Here is a 17081-nt window from a genome sequence, read left to right on the forward strand (position 1 = left end):
ACTAGATTAGAAGTAACCAAAGATTAGTGTCTAAGAAAACATACTCAAGAAGAGTATTCTGGTGTAATGGCCTCAGGGGTTGGTGCTTTGGTCTTCATAGAATACATTTTATCAGCTGCTCTAATAGTGGACTGAAATCATTCTGTTTGCATAAGTACAAGCATGTGATATACTTGTGTGAACTGTCTGCTTGCTTTACCCCAGGGAGACAACTATCCCTTTCAGTCTTCGGTCACTAAAGAAAGGTACCAAAGGCTATTGTTTCATGGTGGGAGTTGATTGTAGTGCAGTGAATGATCAATATTAGAACTTATTTCTCTTATCATGAATACTTCAGTTAACATTCTTTATTGCCACCAGATTTGTGTGCTTCAAAAATGACTGTTTTCAATCTTAATTTTTTAAGTTTTACAATTCTCATTTTTATATCAGTATATATTTTTAATTTGTTTAGAACTTTGTTATGTAACCTTGTTGAGATCAAATTGGGATGCTATGAATTAGAGCCAAATAAAAGCCAATCTGCTGAGGATTATCTTAAATCCTTCATGGAGACAGAGGTGAAGCCACTTTGGCCTAAGGGCTGGATGCAGGCAAGGTAAGAAATGTGCTTTTGTTGTTATAAAGATATATTTGCAGACAAACATACATCAGATGGATTTTGCTAAGAACTTATTTTTGGGGGGTATTACATGGGGAGGGTTAGAGGGAGGAAAGAGAAGGGGGGAGTTACAATCTAAAGAAATATTTTAAATGAGCATACATGTTTAACATTGGTATATCAAGAGGACCCCCATCTCAAACCAAACCCCCCAAAAAACCCAACTATTTTGTGTGTGTGTGTGTGTGTGTGTAGTATTTCAGATCATCAGCACTTAACCAAACAAATCTTGTGGAACTAGAAATAAGATGGGTATAAAGATGTTTTTTGTTTTGTTTTGTTTTTAATTCAAACTTCTTTTTTTTGCTTCTAAGTTGAGTAATAGGGAGAAAGGACTGGAGATAATGGTTATAAACTTGAGGGGGTTTTAACAGATAGAAAGGAACTAGATGTGGTGGTACACACTTATAACCTAGCACTAGTGAGAATATACAGAGGGCTGCAGGTTTGAGGCAAGTCTATACTAGAGAATTCCAGGTCAACTTGGACTATGTTGTGAAATCCACTTTAAGAAACAAAATTGCTGGTCATGGTGGTGCATGCCTCTTAATTTCAGCACATGGAAAACAGAGGCAAACAGATCTCTGTGAGTTCAAAGCCAGCTGGGTTTAAATAGGCCGTGTTGACTCTGAATTCACAAAGATCTGCTTGCTTCTGCTTCCTGAGTACTGGGATTAAAGTCATGTGCCACAATGCCTGGCTAGAGAAATTTTAAGAGACTAGGCTATCAACCTATCATCCTTAAAGTAACAAAAACAACCTTTTCCACTGATTTGTTAAAAATTCTGAATACATAGAAATAAAGCTGTTACTACTTTTGCTTGATAAATAAGTAAAAATCAAATGGCTAATGACTTTGAGTTCAGGTCAGCCTGAGCTATAATACTCAGTTTGAAGCTAGTCTGATCCACACAGCAAGATCTTTTATGTAAAACAAAAAAAAAAAAAAAAGTGAAGCAATTACCATGTTATCTGCTATAAAAAATAATTTGTCTTTCTAATATTTCCAGAATGCTTTTTAAGGAAAGCCGGAGTGTACATAATCATCTTACCTCTGCTCCGTGAGTAAATACTGGCTCTAGATTTCTACACGTGGTTTTATTCATGTTATGGCTTCTTTGGGGTGTTTTGTTTTTCTGAGACAGGGTTTCTATCATGACAGCCCTGGCTGTCATGGAACTCTGTAGGTCAGGCTGGCCTGGATCTTTGAGATCCACCTGGCTCTGCCTCCCAAGTGTTAGGATTAAAGGTTGTGCCACCACTACCCATCCATGTTATGGTTTTAAAAATAAAAATATTACTTACTAAAAATGCCCTTTGACATAGGTAAGACAAGTGTACTTTTAGGTCATCTCTGTATTACCACCTTTTTGTTTTGTTTTGTTTTGTTTTTATATTGTTTTGACTGCTGCTTTTGGAAACAGTCCCAAGGGATTCTGCTATAGGGAGCCATCCAGCAGGGAGCTCAGGTTTGCTCCCCTTGTTCTTACTGTCTGCATGGGCAATTGCATTGGATGAGCTGAGCTTACAGGACACTTGCATTAACACCCCTCCTCCCCCCTCCCCCCCCCCGCGCGCCTTGCAAGCTTACAGTGTTCATCCTTCTGTGCACAACTGGCTATAGTAAAAATGTAAAGCAGATTTCTAGATCTGCTAGATGGTTCAGTGGATAAAAGCACTTGCCATGTAAATCTGAATTGGAGCCCTAAAACCCATGGTAAAAGGAGAAACCAAGTCCTGAAAGTTGCCCTCTGATCACTATATATGCCCTAAGGTACGTTTCTACCTGTACACACACACATACAGTCACTCACAAAATCAAATTTTAAAAAATATTTATACCAGGAATTAAACACAGGTCCAGCATATGCTAGACAAGCACTCTTCTACTGAGCTACCTGCCCAGCCTCATGAAACTTATTAAAGAATGAACCTTTATTCTCCTAATACACTGGAAGATGCCATGTTTTGTTAGTGTTTGTTTGGGGAGTACATATTGATCCACTGGAATGTAGCTCAGTTGGTGGAGGACTTACCTACCATGCACTAAGGCACTTGGTTCCATTTCCAGCATTTAAAAAAGAAGTTACTGAAACATAAAGTTAGTCAGTTATAAATGATTTAAGCACTTCAGTGTACTTTTAATTCTATTAAGGTATCAGATTATCATTTTGGAGTGATATTATAAAATTCCTATCCTCCTTTTATGTACACAGAAGAAATGGATATTTTTCGTTTTAGAAATGACATTTTGTTAATATATCATCAGAGATCTATTGTTTCAGTTATTAGTCTTCATTTTCTCTTTTAAGACAAGATCTTGCTTTTGCCCAGTTTGGTCTTAAACTCCTGGCCTCCAAGTATTCCTTCCTCTGCTTCTCAAGTAGCTCAGATCATGAGTGCCTGCCACTGTGTCTGGCTTCCTCAGTGCTGGGCACTGAGCCTAGGTTTATATTTGCCAGACGAGTGTCCCGCCATGGCTGCACCCTAGTCATCTCCTCAGCTCTCAAAAATAGTCCATCGCTACTGCTATCTCGGTGTTTTATTATTTCTTTAATCAGAAAACAGGATAGGTAAATTTGACTTTTTTTTTTTTTTTTTTTTTAATATTCAAGACAGGGCTTCTCTGTGTAGCTTTGGAGGCTGTCCTGGAACTAGCTCTTATAGACCAGGCTGGTCTCAAACTCACAGAGATCTACCTGCTTCTGCCTCCCAAGTGCTGAGATTAAAGGCGTGTGCCACCGCCTAGCAAATAAGTCTTAATGCTCTAATGGCTTCCTCCCAAAAAGGCATGGAGAATTAGTGTTGCTTTCCTGAAACTGCATATTGACAGGTGTTTCTGCTGGTTCCTAAGTGTTCAAAGTTTTTGTTTTACGTAGCCCTGGCTGGCCTGGAACTCACTATGTAGACCAGGGTAACCTCAAACTCACAAAGCTTCCTTCTTGTCTTTTAATTAATTTGCTAATTTCTTATCACTCTAAGAATTTTTTTATTTTTGCAATTAAAAATAATTTTTAATAAAACCTTAATTTTTTCCTTAAAAAAGTCATTAATAACCCATTGCCCTGATTTGAGTATGCCATGCCCTGAAGATGTTTCCCTACAAATAAATTGTGAGTTCTTACCATTCCATTGAAATGAGTTCCTGAGGCTAACCTGTTTTGAGTCATTTTATGTTTTATGTACTTATATGTGGCTTTTATTTTTCCATTTATATTTCTTTCTTTAGTAATTATTTGGCCTTTTAGTATTTAAAAAATATTTAGAATTTAGAATTAAATTAAATTTAGAATTTAAAAAATATTGCTGACTATCCCCATGCAAACTGAGTAGTTACTTCCTTCAAAGAGTTTTCTAAATAGTGGAAAGAATTAAGGTAGTTTACTTTAATTCCTAATATATAACTACTTCTGAATGACCTTTGTTTTAATCTTTTATCTTAGAGCAAAGAAAAAGGTGATTCCTGCATCAAAACCCAAAGTCAAGGTAAGAATCCAGCAAATCTGTAGTTGGTCCTTAATGGTGAGTGTTGGGATAAATTCTTAGAGGAAAGGACACATGATATTTAGCAAATATTAATAGGTGCTATGCTATGTTGCTTGTTTTCGACTTCATAAAAGTCCATTTGAGGAGTAGATTGTTGTGGAGCTGTGGAGATTTGCATTCATTATTTCTACATAGGAGTATTGGATAAAGGATCTAGAAGAAAACATACTGAGTAAGGTAACCCAGACTCAGAAAGACAAATATCATATGTACTCACTCATCAGTGGCTTTTAGACTTAAAGCAAAGAAAAACCAGCCTACAGTCCACAACCTAGAGAACCTAGACAACAAAGACGACCCTAAGAGAGACATACATGGAAGGAGAAAAAGACAAGATGTCCTGAGTAAATTGGGAGCATGGGGATCATGGAAGAGGGGAGGAAGAAAGGAGAGCAGAGAAAAATGTATAGCTCAATAAAAACAATAGAAAAAAGAAATATTAGATAAAATGTAACAAGTGTTCTTTATAACATTTAAATAAATGGGCATAGTTGCATATGACTTTAATCCTAGCACTTGGGAGGCAGAGGCTGGTGGATCTCTTAAGTTCAAGGCCAGCCTGGTCTGCAGTACAAGTTCCAGCACAGCCAGGGCTACTCAGATAAACCCTGTCTCCCTCCCAAAAAATATAGCTAAAAATATAAATACAAAGAAAGTGATGGCCCACTGCTGAAGCCCTCATTGCCCTTGGAGAGACTGCCTATCGCCTTATGGTTTCTTTTCACTGTCTTCTCAGAATATAACAGGTAGGGTTTTTCAGCATGTCAGAGGCCCTGGGCATAAACCCAGCACCACAAAAAAAGCCTGAAACAACAATAAACAGACAAAACCAAAAAAATCAAGAGCTTACTGTCTGAAATATACAATATGTAAGGGGATTTATTAGTACAGGTTAGAGTCAGTGGACATCACAAACAAATCCACCATAAATAGGTGGTAGATTTGTTAGTTTAGAACATAAAGTACCTGGACGTGCGTGTTGGTACATATCTGTAATTCCAGTATTCTGGAGGCAGAGGCAGAAGAATTGCAGCAAGTTTGAGGCCAGTCTCAAACATAACTTCAGGCCACTCAGGGAATCATAGACCCTGTCTCAACTCTGTTCCTAGCCCCAAAACAAGGAATATAGGATAATTTTAACAGTGCTCAGGAGAAGCTGTATTGTGAGCCTTCCTCCATTCCTTCACTGCCAAAATTAATATTTGAAGTGGAAAATGTAATAAAAATATCCCTAAAAAGCAGGCATAGTTGGTTTATGAATATAGGTCATTTGATAAGTGCTTGCCTAGCATGCTTGAAGCCGTCACATCACATAAAACAGTCATGGTAGTGCATGACTATAATCCCAGTACTCAAGAGGTAGAGAGAGCAGTAGAATCAGAAGTTCAAGCAAAGATTGAATGATCAGCATGATCCTTGGCTTGATAGGGAGTTGGAGGTTAACCTGGAATATATGAGACTCTGCCTTCCCTAAAAATAATTGAAATAGAAACTTTGTGTTGGTGATACCTTTGCTGTTACTGCCCCACTTCAGTCCTGTACTTTATCTAATGATGGAGTAATAGTATACTTGTATTGTCCACATGTGCAAACATATGTGTCATGTGTTACCCTTTCATTTTAGCCAGCAGAGGGACCCTAATGGGATCATACCCATGCTTCTATATCAGTAGTGAGGTTTGCAAAATGGAGTTCTTAGGATGGAGGTTTAGAACAAGTGGAGTGTAAAGCATGCTTAACAGCTTACTTACTGTAACACCCTAGGAGGTGATGATAAAGACCCTTCCTGTTCGTTCTTTCCCCACTATGCTGAAGGTAAGTGATGTGGCTGTACACATCAATATATGAGATTCTGGGTTTGGGACTTTTTCTTTCCAAGGAATTAGTAGAGCCCCTGAAATGATGTATTGATCTGTGTAATAGTTTTGTTTTTATCTTAAACATAAAGTTAGTCTAGTACTTTATATTACTCCCAACAAATAAACAGTTGCTCTTTGACTTGCTAATGTTTTTCTTTTACTCTGATACTTAAAACTATAATTCTCTTAACTCTTCCTCGAATTTTAAGAAAATTTATTCATTTATTTACTTATTTGCTTATTTATTTATTTTGGTTTTTCAAGACAGGGTTTCTCTGTGTAATGGCCCTGGCTATTCTGGAACTCACTTTGTAGACCAGGCTGACCTCAAACTGACAGAGATCCGAGTGCTGGGATTAAAGGTGTGCGCCACCACCGCCTGGCAAGACAGTTAATTTAACAGACAATATTCACCTAGATGTTTAGCACTTTAATTACTAATATCTTTATTTCCTTAGGAAATAAAGTTATGAGTTAGAGCCTTAACTCATAGGAGACACAAAACACATATTTGATAAATTACAAGTAATGTTCATCATAATGAGTAGCGATATGATTTAAATATGGTTGGATAGTTCAGTAGTTTCCCTATGTCCTGGTGGTAGGTAGCTATAGAAATGCAAGGAAACGGAACGAGAACCCACATCAGCAAACCTTACTAGACAAGAGTTCGAGTCTTGATACGAAGGCGAAGTCCCTCCTGAGCACCAGGAAAGTAAAAGCTCTGAGAAGCTGGGATTGAAATGGGTTCTGAATTTGATGGAGGTAGAGTTAACGAGTGATGTCTCCCTCAGTCGCTGCCCTTCAGCCCCAGTTTCAGGATCTGGTAAGATGACTTGCCAGGACATAATGGCATGGTGTGTCACACACTGTGTTATGAGGAGAGCTGCTTAGAGTACCGTCTTCTCAACATAATTTTGTTTTCAGTAGTCTTCTCAAGATTTCTAGCTTAAAAAAAAAAAGAGGTCCAGTACAGTAACACAGGCCTTTAATACCAGCACTTAAGAGGCAGAGGCACATGGATCTTTGTATGTTTAAGTCCAGCCTGATCTATGTAGGGAGTTTCAGGACAGACAGGGCTATAAACAAACTTGTGTCAGGAAAAAAAAAAAAGGCCAAAAAGTAATTTTAGTCATCATAGGAATTTCTTAATCTTGTAAAAACTAAGTTTAAAATTTATAAGCCGGGCGGTGGTGGCGCACGCCTTTAATCCCAGCACTCGGGAGGCAGAGGTAGGCGGATCTCTGAGTTCGAGGCCAGCCTGGTCTACAAGAGCTAGTTCCAGGACAGGCTCTAGAAACTACAGGGAAACCCTGTCTCGAAAAACCAAAAAAAAAAAAAAAATTTATAATTAACTCTCTGTATTTTTTCCAATATAATGATACTTGTGCTAGGAATGTAGCCCGAAAAAAGACCCAAAGGCTCCTCCTGTATCTTTGGTGGCTTCAGTTGGTGGTCCTTCCACGAGCTCCAGCACATCCATCATTGCCTCAGCCAGCTCTAGCTCAGCACCAGCCCAAGAAACCATCTGCCTCGATGACTCCCTGGATGAAGACCTTCCTTTCCACTCACCTTCACTGGATCTTGTGTCTGAAGCTTTAGCTGCCATCAACAATGGGAACAAGGGCCCCTCAGTTGGCTCAAGGCTAAATGTGCCAACTACAAAGCCTCGTCCAGGACTGAGAGAAGAAAAACTAGCAAGTATCATGAGTAAGTTACCACTGGCTACTCCCAAAAAACTAGATTCTACTCAGACTGCACACTCATCAAGTCTTATTGCTGGTCACACGGGGCCAGTACCAAAGAAACCCCAGGATTTAGCTCATACGGGCATTTCTTCAGGCCTTATTGCTGGTTCTTCAATTCAGAACCCTAAAGTTTCCTTAGAACCTTTGCCAGCCAGGCTACTCCAGCAAGGACTGCAAAGGTCAAGCCAGATACATGCTTCTTCCTCTTCTCAGACTCATGTCTCCTCCTCCCAAGCCCAAGTTGCTGCCTCCTCTCATGCTCTGGGAACATCAGAGGCCCAAGATGCTTCTCCGTTAACACAAGCAACAAAGATGCACCAGCACTCAGCTGTCCAGCAGAACTATGTGTCTCCATTACAAGCCACCATTAGTAAATCACAGACCAACCCAGTGGTGAAATTAAGTAATAACCCCCAGCTTTCCTGTTCGTCCCAACTACTCAAGACTTCAGATAAGCCACTGATGTATCGCCTCCCTTTGTCTACCCCATCACCTGGAAATGGTTCTCAGGGGCCCCACCCCCTGGTTTCTAGGACAGCACCGAGCACCACTACCTCCAGTAATTATTTAGCCAAGGCTATGGTGTCACAAATCTCTACCCAAGGTTTCAAATCTCCCTTCTCAATGGCTGCGTCTCCCAAACTTGCCGCATCTCCCAAGCCTGCCACATCCCCCAAACCTTTGCCCTCACCTAAGCCTTCTGCCTCACCCAAGCCCTCTCTGTCAGCTAAGCCTTCAGTATCAACTAAACTTATTTCTAAATCCAACCCAGCTCCCAAGCCTGCTGTATGCCCGACTTCTTCCAGTCCAAACACACTAGTAGCCCAGAGTAACCATCCCTCAAGTAACAACCCCGTCCATAAACAGCCCAGTGGAGTGAGCATCAGCAGACAGTCTCCCACTCTGAATTTGCTGCCCTCAAATCGCACTTCTGGCCTTCCGTCTACAAAAACTCTTCAGACCCCTTCTAAATTAACAAACTCATCATCCACTGGAACTGTTGGGAAGAACAGCTTGAGCGGAATTCCAATGAATGTACCTGCCAGCAGAGGTAGCAACCTTAACTCAAGTGGAGCTAATAGGACTAGTCTATCTGGGGGAACAGGAAGTGGAACACAGGGTGCTACTAAATCGTTGTCTACTCCACATAGACCAACCTCTGCCTCAGGGTCTTCAGTGGTAACAGCCAGTGTGCAGGTATGTATGTGATGTGCATTCATGTGATAAATGTAAAATTGAGCAAGCTTTCTAAGCCACCTTAATGACTTCCCATGTGACATACACAATATATATAATGTGTTTACGCTAGGCCGATAACAGCTATGGCCATGGATTGTTCTCAGTGTTGACATCATAGTGCTGGGTGAGGTTTTTGTTGGGATGTGTGTTTTTTATTTTTTTCAGCCAAGTATCATATTAATCTTTGTGTATGGTGCCATATACCTGTAATCCTAGCGCACGGAAGGGTGAGCAGGAAGAACTCAAGTTGAAGGCAAGCCTGGGCTATATACAAGGAATTCTAAGTTAACCTGGGCTGCACAACAAAATCTTGCTAAAAATAAAAACTTTAGAAGGTAGGATTGGAGCTTGAAGTTGTTAGCTCAGTGTCTTCTTAACACGTGTGAAACCCCAGGTTCAGTCCCCAATATCAGGGAAAGACTCACATTTACCTTAACATTTGTTTTGGAAAACAGAACTTGAGTTTATATTTAAAACTTTATCTCTTAGCCAGACATGCTGGCACACTCCTACAATTCCAACTCTTGAGAGGTAGAGGCCTAATGACCAGAAGTTCAAAGTTACCCTTGGTTACGCAGTCAGGTTTGAGGCCAGCATAGGCTGTATGATACCCTGTTGAGGGTAAAAAAATCTTCACAATCTCTATCTCTTACTAAAAGCAAGAACAAAAAGAATTAGTGCAGAAATTTAACATATTCGGTTGTCTCCCTACCTTTTCTTCTGTCTTTATAAATGTGTATGGGGGCATGATATGCATGTTGGGTGTAATGCTTAAGAAGGCCAGAGAGGGGCCGGGCGGTGGTGGCGCACGCCTTTAATCCCAGCACTCGGGAGGCAGAGGCAGGCGGATCTCTGTGAGTTCGAGACCAGCCTGGTCTACAAGAGCTAGCTCCAGGACAGGCTCCAAAAAAGCTGCAGAGAAACCCTGTCTCGAAAAAAACCAAAAAAAAAAAAAAAAAAAAAAGAAGGCCAGAGAGGGCGACTGATCCCTGGAGCTGGAGTTAACAGGCAGGTGTCAGCCCTGACTTGAGTGCTAGGAAGCAACCTCTAGTCCTCTGAAAGAACAAGTGCTCTTAACCATTGATCCAGCTGTTTTTTGTTTATTTAATCAAATTTATACATTTGTCTTTTCTTTAAAATTTTATCCTATCCAAATTTTTATTTTACATTAACTTTTTAGTTATACATGTATAATTCTGTCCACTCAATGATGGAATACCTGCATACCACAGTTTCCCAGTGGTTTGTCAAGTTTTAGTGTAGCCGGGCGGTGGTGGCCAACGCCTTTAATCCCAGCACTTGGGAGGCAGAGGCAGGCGGATCTCTGTGAGTTCGAGACCAGCCTGGTCTACAAGAGCTAGCTCCAGGACAGGCTCTAAAGCTGCAGAGAAACCCTGTCTCGAAAAACAAAACAACAACAAAAAAAAAGTTTTAGTGTAAACATGCCTCTCTGTTAGCCAAGGTCTCTGCTAGAAGGGGTATAGATGGTATTTACTTCACCATTGCTTTCTCAGACTTAATCTCTCCTTTCTGTGTTGTAACACACGAGGGTAGACTTCCACTTCAAATACATTGCTTAGTGTTTAGGATTATTTTATTCTCCATGTAAGTAATGTGTTTTGTCTGCTGAAATAGCTAGAAAATTTACCTTTAAACCCCAGTATTCTTAGACTATAGCTATGTTTATCTAGTTTTCATTAATTTTTGTACTTAGAACATAATGAGCCTCAGACCTGGCTATTTTTTCAGCTCAAGAATGTTTTATTCTTGGCCAGCGAGATGGTTGAATGGGTAACAGTGCTTGCTGCCAAGCCTAATGATTTGAGTTTGATCCCTGGAAACTCAGGCGGTAGAAGGAGAACAGACTCCTGAAAGTTATCCTCTGGCCTATGTGCACATACATGGTAACACAGTTCTCCCAACTCAAGAAGAAATGTCATTTTAAGAAAGTTTTTTTTAAAAAAAAAAAAGGCAAAGACTATATTATTCTATATTTGGTAATTGTTTCTGATACAATGCTTTGCTTAGACAATGAACATTTGTATATAGGTCAGACTGGCCAGGACCTGCTGTACCCCTACCTGTCTCTGAAACGGAGATTCCTGGCATGTGCTGCCACACCCCACTTAAGGGTTATTCTGAGAACTTTGTTCTCACTCTGCAGCCCAGGCTACTGCAGCGTCAGCTGCTGGGTGACAGCCTTGGACTAGCACGTCTAATTTGTTGTTCATCTGTTTCTTGGCTCTAACTTCTATGCCATCTTGTATTGTGTTCATTTCTCTACCTTCACTATATTTTGAGGGTTTCAAAAATTTAATTCTTCACATTAATGATGTGTGATTTTTTTTTTCCCTCCTGGAAGTAATATATAGTCACTGTGAGCAAATTTAGAGACAAAATAAAAACTATCTGTGCCCACCACCTTTCATATGTAGGGTATATTATATTTTATGATTTACAAGTACTTAGGTCCTAAGTCTTTGAGAACAGTGAGTTGTCTAAGGCAAGGCTTTAACTTCATGCTGCTCCAGTTTTTGTGCATTAGGAATTTAATGAAAAGCTTTCCCCTTACTATTTGTAGGGTCTTCGTGCAGTTTAGTATAGTGTAAGACTTGGTGTTGAATACACATTAATAATGCTGAGTTATCATTCTTCTACTCACATGGGTTCAGGATTGCATACTAATGTAGAACAAGTTCAGTTTACTAAACATATGGATGTTTAGTCTCTTAAAAATTTTTTTTCATAATAAGGAAATAAAGCTGAGTGGAGTGTTCTTCATTTGCAGCCTAGCACAGGAGTCAGGACGATCACTTGAGCCCGTAACTTTAAGACCAACCTAGGCAAGATAGTGAGACTGTGTCTCAAAGAGCGGGAAAGACAAAGGGGGAGAGGTGAACAGCGAAAGCGAAGCTCAAATGCTGATAGTGGGGAGTGTCGCTTACCCTTGTTCCTTACAGATAATTTGGGAATTAGTCTTTACTAATGTTCAGACTTGCTAAAACGATCCTTTCTAAAATTAACCTTTAATTTGGTCAAAGGAAAAAAAGAAATGGAATTCTAAAAAAAAAAAAGTGATAGTTCCTGGCCCCATACCTCCTTACTATCCATACTTTTGTTCTTTCTGAGACAAGACTTTTGACAAGGCCACTACTGGGGTTATAAACATGCACCACCATATAATAACAACCAGGTATGGTGTGGCTCACCTTCAATACCAGGCAGAAACAGGTGGATCTCTGTGAGTTTGAGTCTAACTTTATCTTCATAGTGAGTTCCCAACCAGTCAAGACTACATAGGGAGACCCTGTCTCAAAAAAGAATGAAGAAATGAATGATAAACTCTTAATTTCATGAATGTCGCCATTATGTTATCTTGTCATTTTCATTATGAAAATAAGAATTACAGTTCTCCTGTAGCTGTACCATTTTGCTGAAATGGTAATCAGATTTTGGTTAAATCTCCCATGACATAAGTATTTGTTCCATTATCAGAGTTGACTTCATTTACTTTCTTATAAGTAAGGGAGTTTTCTCTACTTAAAAATTGGCTTTGTGTCGTTTTTTATGTCATTGCCTTCAAGGGTCTGGATAAATTGTCCTTCACCTTTTCTCAATTCTAAAATCTACCTGACCATCTTGTATTTGATTATCATTTATCCTAAAAGAATCCATTCACTGTCTTAAGAATAATTGATCTGAGCCGGGCGGTGGTGGCGCACGCCTTTAATCCCTGCACTCGGGAGGCAGAGGCAGGCGGATCTCTGAGTTCGAGGCCAGCCTGGTCTACAAGAGCTAGTTCCAGGACAGGCTCTAGAAACTACAGGGAAACCCTGTCTCGAAAAACCAAAAAAAAAAAAAAAAAAAAAAAAAGAATAGTTGATCTGTCAGCAAGAAAGCTGCATGACAAAAATGTATGTTCCTGACAAGTTCCTTCCCGGTATTCTTCCACTCTTGAGTCACTGTATGACTTGGAAACCCCAAGATTCCTGCTTTCTTTGGTCTGTTTTTCTGTCTTACTGGTTTGACTAAAAAAAAAAGTCAACAGTTGATTAATGTCACGTCGCCTCTGCCACTGGTAGTTGTTTTCATATGACATAGCAGCTCTGACCCTTCTCAGCTGTATTAAACACAGGTGCTTAAAGCGGTGTTCCTTCATGAGGGGAGTACATTTGGTGTCCGGTCTCGAGAAGCCTGCACTTCCTGTCTACGAGGCATCTGCAGTGCTAGCCACAGCACAATGGAAAAGATGGGTCATTTAACAAAGGCTGAAAGTGAAAATATTCCTAAGTCCAGGCTCTGTCTACTTTCCTTACAGAACGGTCTTCCTCTTTATTGCGCTTCAACTTACTTTGTATTTGTTACTTTATAACTCTAAAAGCCATCATTCAGTGAGCAAATTGAGTACCATGTGCCAGGCTCTGTTCTATGTGCTGGGGAACCAGGGTGAATAACACACTACATCTGCTCTCGTGGACTATATATTCTAGATAAGCTAAATACCAGTTTTATTTTAAAAAGAAAGAAGCATGTGCTATGAAAAAAAATGTTAAAAAATTGATTGTTGCTAATATAAGGGACTACAGAAGACCTATTAAAGGAAATACTATTTCATTTGAGCTGAGAGTTGAAATAACAGGGCATAGCCATGCATAAAGAAGACAGGAAATTGGTATTAGCTAGAGGAAACAGCAATATAAAAATGCTGAAATGAATATAAAACAAGCCTGAGATGAAAGTCCATGTGCGTGTGACCTAACTGTGGGGATAAACCTACACTAGGTCAAGGGGGCCTTATAAGGGACAGTAAGGATTTGAGGTTTATTTTGTGAAGAAGGGAACCTGTTGGAAGGTTTTGACCAGAAGAACAGTCTGGCTACATATCAGAATATTATTCTAGGTGAACACGAAACAGCTGTCTCACCAAACAGAACGAGTAGCGTTATAGGATCAGGTGCCTACCTGAGAAAAGCAGTTTCCATTCATAAAAAAAACATGTCTGATTATGGACACTATATAGTCTATCTAGCCAATGTTGACAGCCTTTCTATGCTCCCGAATATTATAAAAGTGGGATTTTCTACTTCTGATAGTACCTCTTAGAGAAACGCCTAAATGTCAGTGTTAACATTGAGGTCACCTGGCAATTCTAACTTAGTCATAAACAAAATTAGGTTTGAAAAAATCTTAAAAAGTATAAAACATTAGTTATAGCATATTTTTAATTGCTGGTGTTCAAATTATTTTTAAAATTTGGAACTTGTCCTAATTTATGTTCTCTATCTGTTGTAATGCTTCAGTTAGACTCTTGGAGAAAGGCTTTAAAAGGTTCAATCATTTGCGTTATTTACTGTTTCTCACTGAGAGTCCATTTGTGGCACAACCTTGGAGATTATCTTGAGACTACAATAGACTTATCTTTAAAATGAAGGAACCATTCTTGCTTACTTTTTAAACTTTTTTTAAATTATGTATTCAGTGTTCTGCCTGCATATATACCTGCAGGCCAGAAGAGGGCATCAGATCACACTAGAGATGTTTGTGAGCCACCACACCATATGATTGTAGAAATTGAATCTAGGACCTCTGGAAGAGCAGCCAGTGCCCCTAGCCAATGAGCCATATCTCCAACCCGCATTCTTGCATACTTTTAAACTGATATAGGATCCTTTTTATCCTAGTCACTTTAAAACAGTATTGTTTCTAACTGGATATTTTTTCTTAAATGTACCCACTGTGTATCATAAGAGGTATAGTAGAGAAAAGGGCTGGCAACTCTTCAAAGTGTCTCTTTTTTTTTTTTTTTTTTTTTTTTTTTTTTAAATATTTATTATAGTTTATTTAACTTTATTTTATGTGCATTGGTGTGAAGGTGTCAGATCCCCCGGAACTGGGTCTTCAGACAGTTGTGAGCTGCCATGTGGGTGCTGGGAATTGAACCCAGGTCCTCTGGAAGAACAGTCGGTGCTCTTAACCGCTGAGCCATCTCTCCAGCCCCCTTCAAAGTGTCTCTTAACAAAGTGTTGAGGATTACTGCTTGGGTGGAAAGAGAAGGTTGGGTGAAGAAGAAACTCCTTTAGTTTATGAGGCCTGCAGACTAAGGTTGATGTCCCAAACTCCTGGAAAAAGAAGTGGTTGCTGATGGCAAGACAGTGGAGGGTGGGGACCAGGTGAGTCCAGTTTGGACATGTCAGGCTAGCTGAGTGCTGGAAACCCATGTGGTGATACTCACTAAACTCTGGTTCACAGGATTCAAATTAAGGTGACAGGTCAGAACTGAGCTTATAAATATCAGTGATAACACAGGAGATGCGGAAAGCGGGGAAATGAAGTTGTGGAACCTAAATAAGATGACTTCTTGAGAGTGACTTCACTTTTTGTTCAGCAGTGGTGTTAACCCTGGGGTGCCACATATGTATGGGAAAGTTACATATATTTTCTTACATGTTACGAAATAAAACCTTTAGCCTTTCCCATGTGTGGTGGTATCTGAGGCATGCCTGTAATCATCGTAGTTAAGAGGCTGAGGCTGGGAGACTCGGATTTCAGGGTTTGTTTGTTTTTTTTTTTTTAATGTTACATAATGAGTTCCAAGCCAGCCTGAGCTGCATAATGAGATGTTGTTTGAAAAATAAATAAAGCCTTTAATTAATGATGTTTTTGGTAGAAATGGCACACAAACCAACAATATCTAATATGTATCATTAACTTAAGAAAAATGCTTTTTGGGGTTAGAGAGATGGCCCAGAGGTTAAGAGCACTGGCTACTCTTTCAAAGATCCTAACTTAATTCCCAGCAACCACACGGTGACTCACAACCATCTATAATAAAATCTGATTCCTTCTTCTGGTGTGCAGGCAGAACACTGGGTATAAATAAAATAAATAAATCTTTAAAAAAGAAGGAAGGAAAGAAAAGAAAGACAAGGCTTTTTGGAAATTCTACCTGGCCTGAAACTTGCTATGTAGACCAGGCTGGCCTTGAACTCAAAGAGAGCCGCCTGCCTCTGCCTCCCAAGTGCTGGAATTAAAGGCATGTGACACCTCCACTGACCATCTCTCTAGTTTCTAAATTTAAAAAAAAAAAAATGAAATAAAATTCTGTTTTATTGACCACGGTTGAAACTATCAATTTTTTAGCTGAGGAAGCATTATAGTCTACAAAAGAAAACTACAGTGGCAGGACTGTAGTGTGTAATGTTTGCGTCTGAGAAAGTTGGATGTGTTTAAATAAATGTTGATAATGATAAGTGCCCATCATGAAGAAATATCAAAAGTGGAAAAAATCTTGTCGCATAGAAAGTCATTGGAAATACTGAATTAGCTCAAATATATTTATTTGAGTATACTTAAGTAGTTTTCCATAGAAGCACACCGACATTAGCAGATTTCTGATTCATCACTCAGGGCCTCAAAACTCACATAAAGAAATGAGAAAATGCTTTATACTTTAAAAGTCTGATTTCAGAAAAGTGATGTAATGAAAACCAGTTTTAGTGGTTCTGGAGAGATAGTGTGGAAAATGAAGGTTGTCATTCAGTATTGATTTTTTAAAAGGATTACAAATAAGATTAGATTATGACTGGGAGATGGGAACGATGCAGAAATAACAGTGGAGTTGTAGAAAGAAAGAGAGAGAAAGAATGTTGTGGGAGGCTTCATTTGGCGCCCTTTCTGGTATAGGTTGGGAAGTGTGCAGCTCTGGGGAAGCACAGCACAGGTAAGACCAAGGATGAGGAGTGCTCGGGGCCTCATCTGTGTCAGGTGCTGTGACGAAAGCACAGAAGATGGGAGCAGCAGCTGTAGGCCTTGTGCCAGGAAAGAGTCTGCAGAGTCCCAGGGACGTTGACTCGAATTACTCCCTGTGATCCATATCTGTAGTTTTGGAAGGAGAAGTAGAGAAAGGGAGATTGAGGCTTACAAGCAAGAATGGGCATTGAACAGCTAAGAAGCAAACTACAGTGCTGATACAAGAACTGTATAATCAAAAGTTTCCAAATGTCGTTTGCAGATTTTCAGAAGCATTAT

General features: G+C 39.6%; 1 protein-coding gene across 1 annotated transcript in view; it reads left to right on the forward strand.

Annotated features, from left to right (window-relative positions):
- Ubn2 (ubinuclein 2) overlaps positions 1-17081 on the forward strand; it is a 67177-nt gene that overhangs the window by 38728 nt on the left and 11368 nt on the right. The window contains 5 exon segments of the mRNA XM_038321037.1: positions 455-598; positions 1672-1722; positions 4105-4147; positions 5972-6022; positions 7461-9011. Coding sequence (XP_038176965.1) covers positions 455-598; positions 1672-1722; positions 4105-4147; positions 5972-6022; positions 7461-9011 — 1840 coding nt within the window.

Source organism: Arvicola amphibius, chromosome 2 (assembly GCF_903992535.2).
Source record: "Arvicola amphibius chromosome 2, mArvAmp1.2, whole genome shotgun sequence".
Classification (NCBI taxonomy): domain Eukaryota; kingdom Metazoa; phylum Chordata; class Mammalia; order Rodentia; family Cricetidae; genus Arvicola; species Arvicola amphibius.